At 49.3% G+C, this 13,920-nt stretch overlaps 1 protein-coding gene across 5 annotated transcripts in view; it reads right to left on the reverse strand.

The window, feature by feature from the left end:
* Positions 1-13,920, reverse strand: part of LOC106591480 (attractin) — a 627,298-nt gene that overhangs the window by 295,895 nt on the left and 317,483 nt on the right. For 3 of the 5 annotated variants that reach the window (XM_045723805.1, XM_045723802.1, XM_045723800.1), the window contains exon 24: positions 13,622-13,779. In XM_045723805.1, coding sequence (XP_045579761.1) covers positions 13,622-13,779 — 158 coding nt within the window. The remainder of the gene's footprint in view (positions 1-13,621; positions 13,780-13,920) is intronic. The other 2 variants (XM_045723804.1, XM_045723803.1) reach the window with 1 other exon arrangement.

The following is a 13,920-nucleotide window of genomic DNA, read 5'->3' on the forward strand; positions in this document are numbered from 1 at the left end:
TATCCCTGTCTCCTTCCCCTATACATATCTACCTCCATCACTCCAGTATCCCTGTCCCCTTCCCCTATACATATCTACCTCCATCACTCCAGTATCCCTGTCCCCCTATACATATCTACCTCCATCACTCCAGTATCCCTGTCTCCTTCCCCTATACATATCTACCTCCATCACTCCAGTATCCCTGTCTCCTTCCCCCTATACATATCTACCTCCATCACTCCAGTATCCCTGTCTCCTTCCCCTATACATATCTACCTCCATCACTCCAGTATCCTGTCCCCTTCCCCTATACATATCTACCTCCATCACTCCAGTATCCCTGTCTCCCCCCTATACATATCTACCTCCATCACTCCAGTATCCCTGTCCCCCTATACATATCTACCTCCATCACTCCAGTATCCCTGTCCCCTCCCCTATACATATCTACCTCCATCACTCCAGTATCCCTGTCCCTTCCCCCTATACATATCTACCTCCATCACTCCAGTATCCCTGTCTCCTTCCCCCTATACATATCTACCTCCATCACTCCAGTATCCCTGTCCTTCCCCTATACATATCTACCTCCATCACTCCAGTATCCCTGTCTCCTCCCCCTATACATATCTACCTCCATCACCCAGTATCCCTGTCACCTTCCCCCTATACATATCTACCTCCATCACTCCAGTATTCCTGTCCCCTTACCCTATACATATCTACCTCCATCACTCCAGTATCCCTGTCCCCTATACATATCTACCTCCATCACTCCAGTATCCCTGTCTCCTTCCCCTATACATATCTACCTCCATCACTCCAGTATCCCTGTCTCCTTCCCCCCATACATATCTACCTCCATCACTCCAGTATCCCTGTCCCTTCCCCTATACATATCTACCTCCATCACTCCAGTATCCCTGTCCCCTATACATATCTACCTCCATAACTCCAGTATCCCTGTCTCCTTCCCCTATACATATCTACCTCCATCACTCCAGGATCCCTGTCTCCTTCCCCTATACATATCTACCTCCATCACTCCAGTATCTCTGTCTCCTTCCCCTATACATATCTACCTCCATCACTCCAGTAGCCCTGTCCCCTTACCCCCTATACATATCTACCTCCATCACTCCAGTATCCCTGTCCCCTATACATATCTACCTCCATCACTCCAGTATACCTGTCTCCTTCCCCCTATACATATCTACCTCCATCACTCCAGTATCCCTGTCCCCTATACATATCTACCTCCATCACTCCAGTATCCCTGTCTCCTTCCCCCTATACATATCTACCTCCATCACTCCAGTATCCCTGTCTCCTTCCCCCTATACATATCTACCTCCATCACCCAGTATCCCTATCTCCTTCCCCTATACATATCTACCTCCATCACTCCAGTATCCCTGTCTCCTTCCCCCTATACATATCTACCTCCATCACTCCAGTATCTCTGTCTCCTTCCCCCTATACATATCTACCTCCATCACTCCAATAGCCCTGTCCCCTTACCACTATACATATCTACCTCCATCACTCCAGTATCCCTGTCCCCTATACAAATCTACCTCCATCACTCCAGTATACCTGTCTCCTTCCCCCTATACATATCTACCTCCATCACTCCAGTATCCCTGTCTCCTTCCCCCTATACATATCTACCTCCATCACTCCAGTATCCCTGTCTCCTTCCCCTATACATATCTACCTCCATCACTCCAGTATCCCTGTCACCTTCCCCCTATACATATCTACCTCCATCACTCCAGTATTCCTGTCCCCTTACCCCTATACATATCTACCTCCATCACTCCAGTATCCCTGTCCCCTATACATATCTACCTCCATCACTCCAGTATCCCTGTCTCCTTCCCCCTATACATATCTACCTCCATCACTCCAGTATCCCTGTCTCCTTCCCCCTATACATATCTACCTCCATCACTCCAGTATCCCTGTCCCCTTCCCCCTATACATATCTACCTATATCACTCCAGTATCCCTGTCCCCTATACATATCTACCTCCATAACTCCAGTATCCCTGTCTCCTTCCCCTATACATATCTACCTCCATCACTCCAGGATCCCTGTCTCCTTCCCCTATACATATCTACCTCCATCACTCCAGTATCTCTGTCTCCTTCCCCTATACATATCTACCTCCATCACTCCAATAGCCCTGTCCCCTTACCCCTATACATATCTACCTCCATCACTCCAGTATCCCTGTCCCCTATACATATCTACCTCCATCACTCCAGTATACCTGTCTCCTTCCCCCATACATATCTACCTCCATCACTCCAGTATCCCTGTCCCCTATACTTATCTACCTCCATCACTCCAGTATCCCTGTCTCCTTCCCCCTATACATATCTACCTCCATCACTCCAGTATCCCTGTCTCCTTCCCCCTATACATATCTACCTCCATCACTCCAGTATCCCTATCTCCTACCCCCTATACATATCTACCTCCATCACTCCAGTATCTCTGTCTCCTTCCCCCTATACATATCTACCTCCATCACTCCAGTATCCCTGTCCCCTATACATATCTACCTCCATCACTCCAGCATCTGTCTCCTTCCCCCTATACATATCTACCTCTATCACTCCAGTATCCCTGTCCCCTATACATATCTACCTCCATCACTCCAGTATACCTGTCTCCTTCCCCCTATACATATCTACCTCCATCACTCCAGTATCCCTTTCCCCTTCCCCCTATACATATCTACCTCCATCACTCAAGTATCCCTGTCTCCTTCCCCCTATACATATCTACCTCCATCACTCCAGTAGCCCTGTCACCTTCCCCTATACATATCTACCTCCATCACTCCAGTATCCCTGTCCCTTACCCCTATATATCTACCTCCATCACTCCAGTATACCTGTCCCCTCCCATACATATCTACCTCCATCACTCCAGTATCCCTGTCCCCTATACATATCTACCTCCATCACTCCAGTATCCCTGTCTCCTTCCCCTATACATATCTACCTCCATCACTCCAGTATCCCTGTCTCCTTCCCCTATACAGATCTACCTCCATCACTCCAGTATCCCTGTCCCCTTACCCCCTATACATATCTACCTCCATCACTCCAGTATCCCTGTCCCCTATACATATCTACCTCCATAACTCCAGTATCCCTGTCTCCTTCCCCTATACATATCTACCTCCATCACTCCAGCATCCCTGTCTCCTTCCCCTATACATATCTACCTCCATCACTCCAGTATCCCTGTCCCCCCATACATATCTACCTCCATCACTCCAGATAGCCCTGGCCCCTTCCCCCTATACATATCACCTCCATCACTCCAGTATCCCTGTCCCCTATACATATCTACCTCCATCACTCCAGTATCCCTGTCTCCTTCCCCCTATACATATCCACCTCCATCACTCCAGTATCCCTGTCCCCTATACATATCTACCTCCATCACTCCAGTATCCCAGTCTCCTTCCCCTATACATATCTACCTCCATCACTCCAGTATCCCTGTCTCCTTCCCCCTATACATATCTACCTCCATCACTCCAGTATCCCTATCTCCTTCCCCTATACATATCTACCTCCATCACTCCAGTATCCCTGTCTCCTTCCCCCTATACATATCTACCTCCATCACTCCAGTATCTCTGTCTCCTTCCCCCTATACATATCTACCTCCATCACTCCAATAGCCCTGTCCCCTTACCACTATACATATCTACCTCCATCACTCCAGTATCCCTGTCCCCTATACAAATCTACCTCCATCACTCCAGTATCCCTGTCTCCTTCCCCCTATACATATCTACCTCCATCACTTCAGTATCCCTGTCACCTTCCCCCTATACATATCTACCTCCATCACTCCAGTATTCCTGTCCCCTTACCCCTATATATATCTACCTCCATCACTCCAGTATCCCTGTCCCCTATACATATCTACCTCCATCACTCCAGTATCCCTGTCTCCTTCCCCTATACATATCTACCTCCATCACTCCAGTATCCCTGTCTCCTTCCCCCTATACATATCTACCTCTATCACTCCATCACTCCAGTATCCCTGTCCCCTATACATATCTACCTCCATCACTCCAGTATCCCTGTCCCCAATACATATCTACCTCCATCACTCCAGTATACCTGTCTCCTTCCCCCTATACATATCTACCTCCATCACTCCAGTATCCCTGTCTCCTTCCCCTATACATATCTACCTCCATCAGTCCAGTCTCCCTGTCCCCTTCCCCCTATACATATCTACCTCCATCACTCCAGTATCCCTGTCCCCTATACATATCTACCTCCATCACTCCAGTATCCCTGTCACCTTCCCCCTATACATATTTACCTCCATCACTCCAGTATCCCTGTCCCCTATACAAATCTACCTCGATCACTCCAGTATACCTGTCTCCTTCCCCCTATACATATCTACCTCCATCACTCCAGTATCCCTGTCTCCTTCCCCCTATACATATCTACCTCCATCCCTCCAGTATCCCTGTCTCCTTCCCCCTATACATATCTACCTCCATCACTCCAGTATTCCTGTCCCCTTACCCGTATATATATCTACCTCCATCACTCCAGTATCCCTGTCCCCTATACATATCTACCTCCATCACTCCAGTATCCCTGTCCCCTTCCCCCTATACATATCTACCTCCATCACTCCAGTATCCCTGTCCTCTCCCCTATACATATCTACCTCCATCACTCCATCAGTCCAGTATCCCTGTCCCCTATACATATCTACCTCCATCACTCCAGTATCCCTGTCCCCTATACATATCTACCTCCATCACTCCAGTATACCTGTCTCCTTCCCCCTATACATATCTACCTCCATCACTCCAGTATCCCTGTCCCCTATACATATCTAACTCCATCACTCCAGTATCCCTGTCACCTTCCCCCTATACATATCTACCTCCATCACTCCAGCATCTGTCTCCTTCCCCCTATACATATCTACCTCCATCACTCCAGTATCCCTGTCCCCTATACATATCTACCTCCATCACTCCAGTATACCTGTCTCCTTCCCCCTATACATATCTACCTCCATCACTCCAGTATCCCTGTCTCCTTCCCCCTATACATATCTACCTCCATCACTCCAGTATCTCTGTCTCCTTCCCCCTATACATATCTACCTCCATCACTCCAATAGCCCTGTCTCCTTCCCCCTATACATATCTACCTCCATCACTCCAGTATCCCTGTCTCCTTCCCCCTATACATATCTACCTCCATCACTCCAGTATCCCTGTCTCCTTCCCCTATACATATCTACCTCCATCACTCCAGTATCCCTGTCACCTTCCCCCTATACATATCTACCTCCATCACTCCAGTATTCCTGTCCCCTTACCCCTATATATATCTACCTCCATCACTCCAGTATCCCTGTCCCCTATACATATCTACCTCCATCACTCCAGTATCCCTGTCTCCTTCCCCCTATACATATCTACCTCCATCACTCCAGTATCCCTGTCTCCTTCCCCTATACATATCTACCTCTATCACCCATCACTCCAGTATCCCTGTCCCCTATACATATCTACCTCCATCACTCCAGTATCCCTGTCCCCAATACATATCTACCTCCATCACTCCAGTATACCTGTCTCCTTCCCCCTATACATATCTACCTCCATCACTCCAGTATCCCTGTCTCCTTCCCCCTATACATATCTACCTCCATCAGTCCAGTCTCCCTGTCCCCTTCCCCCTATACATATCTACCTCCATCACTCCAGTATCCCTGTCCCCTATACATATCTACCTCCATCACTCCAGTATCCCTGTCACCTTCCCCTTATACATATCTACCTCCATCACTCCAGTATCCCTGTCCCCTATACATATCTACCTCCATCACTCCAGTATCCCTGTCACCTTCCCCCTATACATATCTACCTCCATCACTCCAGTATTCCTGTCCCCTTACCCCTTATATATATCTACCTCCATCACTCCAGTATCCCTGTCCCCTATACATATCTACCTCCATCACTCCAGTATCCCTGTCACCTTCCCCCTATACATATCTACCTCCATCACTCCAGCATCTGTCTCCTTCCCCCTATACATATCTACCTCCATCACTCCAGTATCCCTGTCCCCTATACATATCTACCTCCATCACTCCAGTATACCTGTCTCCTTCCCCCTATACATATCTACCTCCATCACTCCAGTATCCCTGTCACCTATACATATCTACCTCCATCACTCCAGTATCCCTGTCTCCTTCCCCCTATACAAATCTACCTCAATCACTCCAGTACCCCTGTCTCCTTCCCCCTATACATATCTACCTCCATCACTCCAGTATCCCTGTCCCCTATACATATCTACCTCCATCACTCCGGTATACCTGTCTCCTTCCCCCTATACATATATACCTCCATCACTCCAGTATCCCTGTCTCCTTCCCCCTATACATATATACCTCCATCACTCCAGTATCCCTGTCCCCTTACCCCTATACATATCTATCTCCATCACTCCAGTATCCCTGTCCCCTATACATATCTACCTCCATCACTCCAGTATCCCTGTCACCTTCCCCCTATACATATCTACCTCCATCACTCCAGTATTCCTGTCCCCTTACCCCTATATATATCTACCTCCATCACTCCAGTATCCCTGTCCCCTATACATATCTACCTCCATCACTCCAGTATCCCTGTCACCTTCCCCCTATACATATCTACCTCCATCACTCCAGCATCTCTCTCCTTCCCCCTATACATATCTACCTCCATCACTCCAGTATCCCTGTCCCCTATACATATCTACCTCCATCACTCCAGTATACCTGTCTCCTTCCCCCTATACATATCTACCTCCATCACTCCAGTATCCCTGTCACCTATACATATCTACCTCCATCACTCCAGTATCCCTGTCTCCTTCCCCCTATACAAATCTACCTCAATCACTCCAGTACCCCTGTCTCCTTCCCCCTATACATATCTACCTCCATCACTCCAGTATCCCTGTCCCCTATACATATCTACCTCCATCACTCCGGTATACCTGTCTCCTTCCCCCTATACATATATACCTCCATCACTCCAGTATCCCTGTCTCCTTCCCCCTATACATATATACCTCCATCACTCCAGTATCCCTGTCCCCTTACCCCTATACATATCTATCTCCATCACTCCAGTATCCCTGTCCCCTATACATATCTACCTCCATCACTCCGGTATACCTGTCTCCTTCCCCCTATACATATATACCTCCATCACTCCAGTATCCCTGTCTCCTTCCTCATATACATATCTACCTCCATCACTCCAGTATCCATGTCTCCTTCCCCCTATACATATCTACCTCCATCACTCCAGTATCCCTTTCACCTTCCCCCTATACATATCTACCTCCATCACTCCAGTATCCCTGTCCCCTTACCCCTATACATATCTACCTCCATCACTCCAGTATCCATGTCTCCTTCCCCCTATACATATCTACCTCCATCACTCCAGTATCCCTTTCACCTTCCCCCTATACATATCTACCTCCATCACTCCAGTATCCATGTCTCCTTCCCCCTATACATATCTACCTCCATCACTCCAGTATCCCTTTCACCTTCCCCCTATACATATCTACCTCCATCACTCCAGTATCCCTGTCCCCTTACCCCTATACATATCTACCTCCATCACTCCAGTATCCCTGTCCCCTATACATATCTACCTCCATCACTCCAGTATCCCTGTCTCCTTCCCCCTATACATATCTACCTCCATCACTCCAGTATCCCTGTCCCCTCCCCCTATACATAACTACCTCCATCACTCCAGTATCCCTGTCCCCTATACATATCTACCTCCATCACTCCAGTATCCCTGTCACCTTCCCCCTATACATATCTACCTCCATCACTCCAGTATCCCTGTCCCCAGTACATATCTACCTCCATCACTCCAGTATCCCTGTCCCCTTACCCCTATACATATCTTCCTCCTTCACTCCAGTATCCCTGTCTCCTTCCCCCTATACATATCTACCTCCATCACTCCAGTATCCCTGTCCCCTATACATATCTACCTCCATCACTCCAGTATACCTGTCTCCTTCCCCCTATACATATCTACCTCCATCACTCCAGTATCCCTGTCTCCTTCCCCCTATACATATCTACCTCCATCACTCCAGTATCTCTGTCTCCTTCCCCTATACATATCTACCTCCATCACTCCAATAGCCCTGTCTCCTTCCCCCTATACATATCTACCTCCATCACTCCAGTATCCCTGTCTCCTTCCCCCTATACATATCTACCTCCATCACTCCAGTATCCCTGTCTCCTTCCCCCTATACATATCTACCTCCATCACTCCAGTATCCCTGTCACCTTCCCCCTATACATATCTACCTCCATCACTCCAGTATTCCTGTCCCCTTACCCCTATATATATCTACCTCCATCACTCCAGTATCCCTGTCCCCTATACATATCTACCTCCATCACTCCAGTATCCCTGTCTCCTTCCCCCTATACATATCTACCTCCATCACTCCAGTATCCCTGTCTCCTTCCCCCTATACATATCTACCTCTATCACTCCATCACTCCAGTATCCCTGTCCCCTATACATATCTACCTCCATCACTCCAGTATCCCTGTCCCCAATACATATCTACCTCCATCACTCCAGTATACCTGTCTCCTTCCCCCTATACATATCTACCTCCATCACTCCAGTATCCCTGTCTCCTTCTCCCTATACATATCTACCTCCATCAGTCCAGTCTCCCTGTCCCCTTCCCCCTATACATATCTACCTCCATCACTCCAGTATCCCTGTCCCCTATACATATCTACCTCCATCACTCCAGTATCCCTGTCACCTTCCCCCTATACATATCTACCTCCATCACTCCAGTATCCCTGTCCCCTATACATATCTACCTCCATCACTCCAGTATCCCTGTCACCTTCCCCCTATACATATCTACCTCCATCACTCCAGTATTCCTGTCCCCTTACCCCTATATATATCTACCTCCATCACTCCAGTATCCCTGTCCCCTATACATATTTACCTCCATCACTCCAGTATCCCTGTCACCTTCCCCCTATACATATCTACCTCCATCACTCCAGCATCTGTCTCCTTCCCCCTATACATATCTACCTCCATCACTCCAGTATCCCTGTCCCCTATACATATCTACCTCCATCACTCCAGTATACCTGTCTCCTTCCCCTATACATATCTACCTCCATCACTCCAGTATCCCTGTCACCTATACATATCTACCTCCATCACTCCAGTATCCCTGTCTCCTTCCCCCCTATACAAATCTACCTCAATCACTCCAGTACCCCTGTCTCCTTCCCCCTATACATATCTACCTCCATCACTCCAGTATCCCTGTCCCCTATACATATCTACCTCCATCACTCCGGTATACCTGTCTCCTTCCCCCTATACATATATACCTCCATCACTCCAGTATCCCTGTCTCCTTCCCCCTATACATATATACCTCCATCACTCCAGTATCCCCGATGCCATCAAAGCCCTCTACGGCCCTCAGAAACAAACTATCATCCCGGGCCTGCCCATGGAAACACACCTTTCAAGGACCACCAAAACGATTTTGGAGAGATAGGCAGAGCACTTTGGAAACACCCTCGATCACACCAACCCAACAGACCCACTCATCGTGGAGACACTCCCAGAATTTGACTCCCCGCTACAGTTTTCTGAGTTTCACCAGGCGATCAAAGGCCTAAACATTTTTTTGAGTCGCTTGCACCTCCGTATCAAATCATGAATGATGCCAATACTGTTATCATCTTTCAAGAATAAGGTGCTTGTGGTAACAGCAGCGCTATCTCCCTCCTTTCAGTTGCCAGTGTAATGCTATCTCCCTCCGTTCAGTTGCCAGGGTAATGCTATCTCCATCCTTTCAGTTGCCAAGGTAATGTTATCTTCCTCATTTCAGTTGCCAGGGTAATGCTATCTCCCTCATTTTAGTTGCCAGGGTAATGATATATCCCTCCTTTCAGTTGCCAGGGTAATGCTATCTCCCTCCATTCAGTTGCCAGGGTAATGCTATCTCCCTCCGTTCAGTTGCCAGGGTAATGCTATCTCCCTCCGTTCAGTTGCCAGGGTAATGCTATCTCCCTCCATTCAGTTGCCAGGGTAATGCTATCTCCCTCCTTTCAGTTGCCAGGGTAATGATATATCCCTCCTTTCAGTTGCCAGGGTAATGCTATCTCCCTCCTTTCAGTTGCCAGGGTAATGCTATCTCCCTCCGTTCAGTTGCCAGGGTAATGCTATCTCCCTCCTTTCAGTTGCCAGGGTAATGCTATCTCCCTCCTTTCAGTTGCCAGGGTAATGCTATCTCCCTCCTTTCAGTTGCCAGGGTAATGCTATCTCCCTCCTTTCAGTTGCCAAGGTAATGGTATCTCCCTAATTTCAGTTGACAGGGTAATGCTATCTCGCTCCTTTCAGTTGCCAGGGTAATGCTATCTCCCTCCTTTCAGTTGCCAGGGTAATGCTATCTCCCTCCTTTCAGTTGCCAATGTAATGTTATCTCCCTAATTTCAGTTGCCAGGGTAATGCTATCTCCCTCCTTTCAGTTGCCAAGGTAATGCTATCTCCCTCCTTTCAGTTGCCAGGAAAATGCTATCTCTCTCCTTTCAGTTGCCAGGGTAATTCTATCTCCCTCCTTTCAGTTGCCAGGGTAATGCTATCTCCCTCCTTTCAGTTGCCAGGGTAATGCTATCTCCCTCATTTCAGTTGCCAGGGTAATGCTATCTCCCTCCTTTCAGTTGCCAGAGTAATGCTATCGCCCTCCTTTCAGTTGCCAGGTTAATGATATCTCCCTCCTTTCAGTTGCCAAAGTAATGGTATCTCCCTCCTTTTAGTTGCCAGGGTAATGCTATCTCCCTCATTTCAGTTGCCAGGGTAATGCTATCTACCTCCTTTTAGCTGCCAGGATAATGCTATCTCCCTCATTTTAGTTGCCAGGATAATGCTATCTCCCTCCTTTTAGTTGCCAGGGTAATGCTATCTCCCTCCTTTTAGTTGCCAGGGTAATGCTATCTCCCTCCTTTCAGTTGCCAGGGTAATTGCTATCTCCCTCCTTTCAGTTGCCAGGATAATGCTATCTCCCTCCTTTTAGTTGCCAGGGTAATGATATCTCCCACCTTTTAGTTGCCAGGATAATGCTATCTCCCTCCTTTTAGTTGCCAGGGTAATGCTCTATCCCTTCCACAGCTCCAAATATGCAGATTGTAAAGCTGCTTCAAGACCCACACCAAGGTGGCAGAACACAACACTGTCTGTGTCTTTACAAGGTCAGAAAGAAATTATTCGAGGATTTGCTGAAGCGTTGTAACATCCCCCCTCCAGCCTGGTAACCCTAGCACTGTAACATCCCCCCTCCCCCCTCCAGCCTGGTAACCCTAGCACTGTAACATCCCCCCTCCAGCCTGGTAACCCTAGCACTGAAACATCCCCCCTCCCCCCTCCAGCCTGGTAACCCTAGCACTGTAACATCCCCCCCTCCCCCTCCAGCCTGGTAACCCTAGCACTGTAACATCCCCCCTCCCCCCTCCAGCCTGGTAACCCTAGCACTGTAACATCCCCCCCCCCCTCCCCCTCCAACCTGGTAACCCTAGCACTGTAACATCCCCCTTCCCCCCCTCCAGCCTGGTAACCCTAGCACTGTAACATCCCCCAGTCCATCTGGCAGTCTACCTGGCATCCACCTGGCCGTCTACCTGGCAGTCTACCTGGCAGTCCACCTGGCAGTGTACCTGGCAGCCTACATGGCAGTCTACCTGGCAGTGTACCTGGCAGTCTACCTGGCAGCCTACCTGGCAGTCTACCCGGCACTCTACCTGGCAGTGTACCTGGCACTCCACCTGGCCCTCACCTGGCACTCCACCTGTGCCAGAAGGGTTCAGCAGCTGTACTGTAATACCATCATACAGAAGAGATGCACCCAGACACCAACGCGCAGCTGCACTAGAGTGCTGTAGCATCGGCCTCCAGATGAAGGGCTAACCCAGCCCCTACATCCCATTCCATCCCCTACATCCCATTCCATCCCCTACCTCCCATTCCATCCTCCACCTCCCATTCCATCCCCTACCTCCCATTCCATCCCCTACCTCCCATTCCATCCTCTACCTCCCATTCCATCCCCTACCTCCCATTCCATCCTCTACCTCCCATTCCATCCCCTACCTCCCATTCCATCCCCTACCTCCCATCCCATCCTCTACCTCCCATGCCATCCCCTACCTCCCATTCCATCCCCTACCTCCCATTCCATCCTCTACCTCACATTCCATCCCCTACCTCCCATTCCATCCTCTACCTCCCATTCCATCCTCTACCTCCCATCCCATCCCCTACCTCCCATCCTCTACCTCCCATCCCCTATCTCCCATCCCCTACCTCCCATCCCCTACCTCCCATCCCCTTCCTCCCATCCTCTACCTCCCATCCCCTTCCTCCCATTCCATCCCCTACCTCCCATTCCATCCTCTACCTCCCATTCCATCCCCTACCTCCCATCCTCTACCTCCCATTCCATCCCCTACCTCCCATTCCATCCCCTACCTCCCATCCTCTACCTCCCATCCCCTACCTTCCATCCCCTACCTCCCATACCCTTCCTCCCATCCCCTACCTCCCATCCCCTTCCTCCCATCCTCTACCTCCCATCCCTTCCTCCCATTCCATCCCCTAACTCCCATTCCATCCCCTTCTCCCATCCTCTACCTCCCATCCCCTATCTCCCATCCCCTACCTCCCATCCCCTACCTCCCATCCTCTACCTCCCATCCCCTTCCTCCCATCCCCTACCTCCCATCCCCTTCCTCCCATCCCCTACCTCCCATCCCCCTCCCATCCTCTACCTCCCATTCCCTCCCTACCTCCCATTCCATCGTCTACCTCCCATTCCATCCCCTACCTCCCATTCCATCCCCTACCTCCCATTCCATCCTCTACCTCCCATTCCATCCCCTACCTCCCATTCCCTCCCCTACCTCCCATTCCATCCTCTACCTCCCATTCCATCCCCTACCTCCCATTCCATCCCCTACCTCCCATTCCAACCCCTCCTCCCATTCCATCCCCTACCTCCCATTCCATCCCCTACCTGCCATTCCATCCCCTACCTCCCATTCCCTCCCCTACCTCCCATTCCATCCCCTACCTCCCATTCCCTACCTCCCATTCCATCCTCTACCTCCCATTCCCTCCCCTACCTCCCATTCCATCCCCTACCTCCCATTCCATCCCCTACCTCCCATCCCCTACCTCCCATTCCATCCCCTACCTCCCATCCCCTACCTCCCATTCCATCCCCATCCACAACAGAAGCATTGTCGGAATCGTCTTCGATGGACAGCTAAGATGAGGTGTGCGCACGTGTGTGTGTGTTTACGTGCATGTGTGTGTGTGTGTGTTTGTGTGTGTGTGTGTTTACGTGCATGTGTGTGTGTGTGTGTGTGTGTGTGTGTGTGTGTGTGTGTGTGTGTGTGTGTGTGTGTGTGTGTGTGTGTGTGTGTGTGTGTGTGTGAATGTACGTGCGTCTCATATCTCATGTCACCTACTTGTATCTTGATGGGCCAGGTGAAGTTGCTGACATAGACGAAGAAGGTGATGTTTGGGTTGTTGCGGAAGTCAAAGTTCTCGTTGGAGAAACTGTCTTTAAACTCCTTGATGTTGCTCCTGGAGACAATGGGGATCTCCTCACCTGTTTGGGTCCCTACTGAGGAAGAGACGAGGTTTATAAACAAGGTTTAATTAAAGTATGTTCTCTCATCTGGCTCCAAGGAGGGGAGATTGAAAACAGTGCGAACATATGCCATGTTTTTTTTAACTATAGAGCGAATAACGAGCGGTACCTGTG

This window comes from Salmo salar, chromosome ssa09 (genome assembly GCF_905237065.1).
Source record: "Salmo salar chromosome ssa09, Ssal_v3.1, whole genome shotgun sequence".
NCBI lineage: Eukaryota > Metazoa > Chordata > Actinopteri > Salmoniformes > Salmonidae > Salmo > Salmo salar.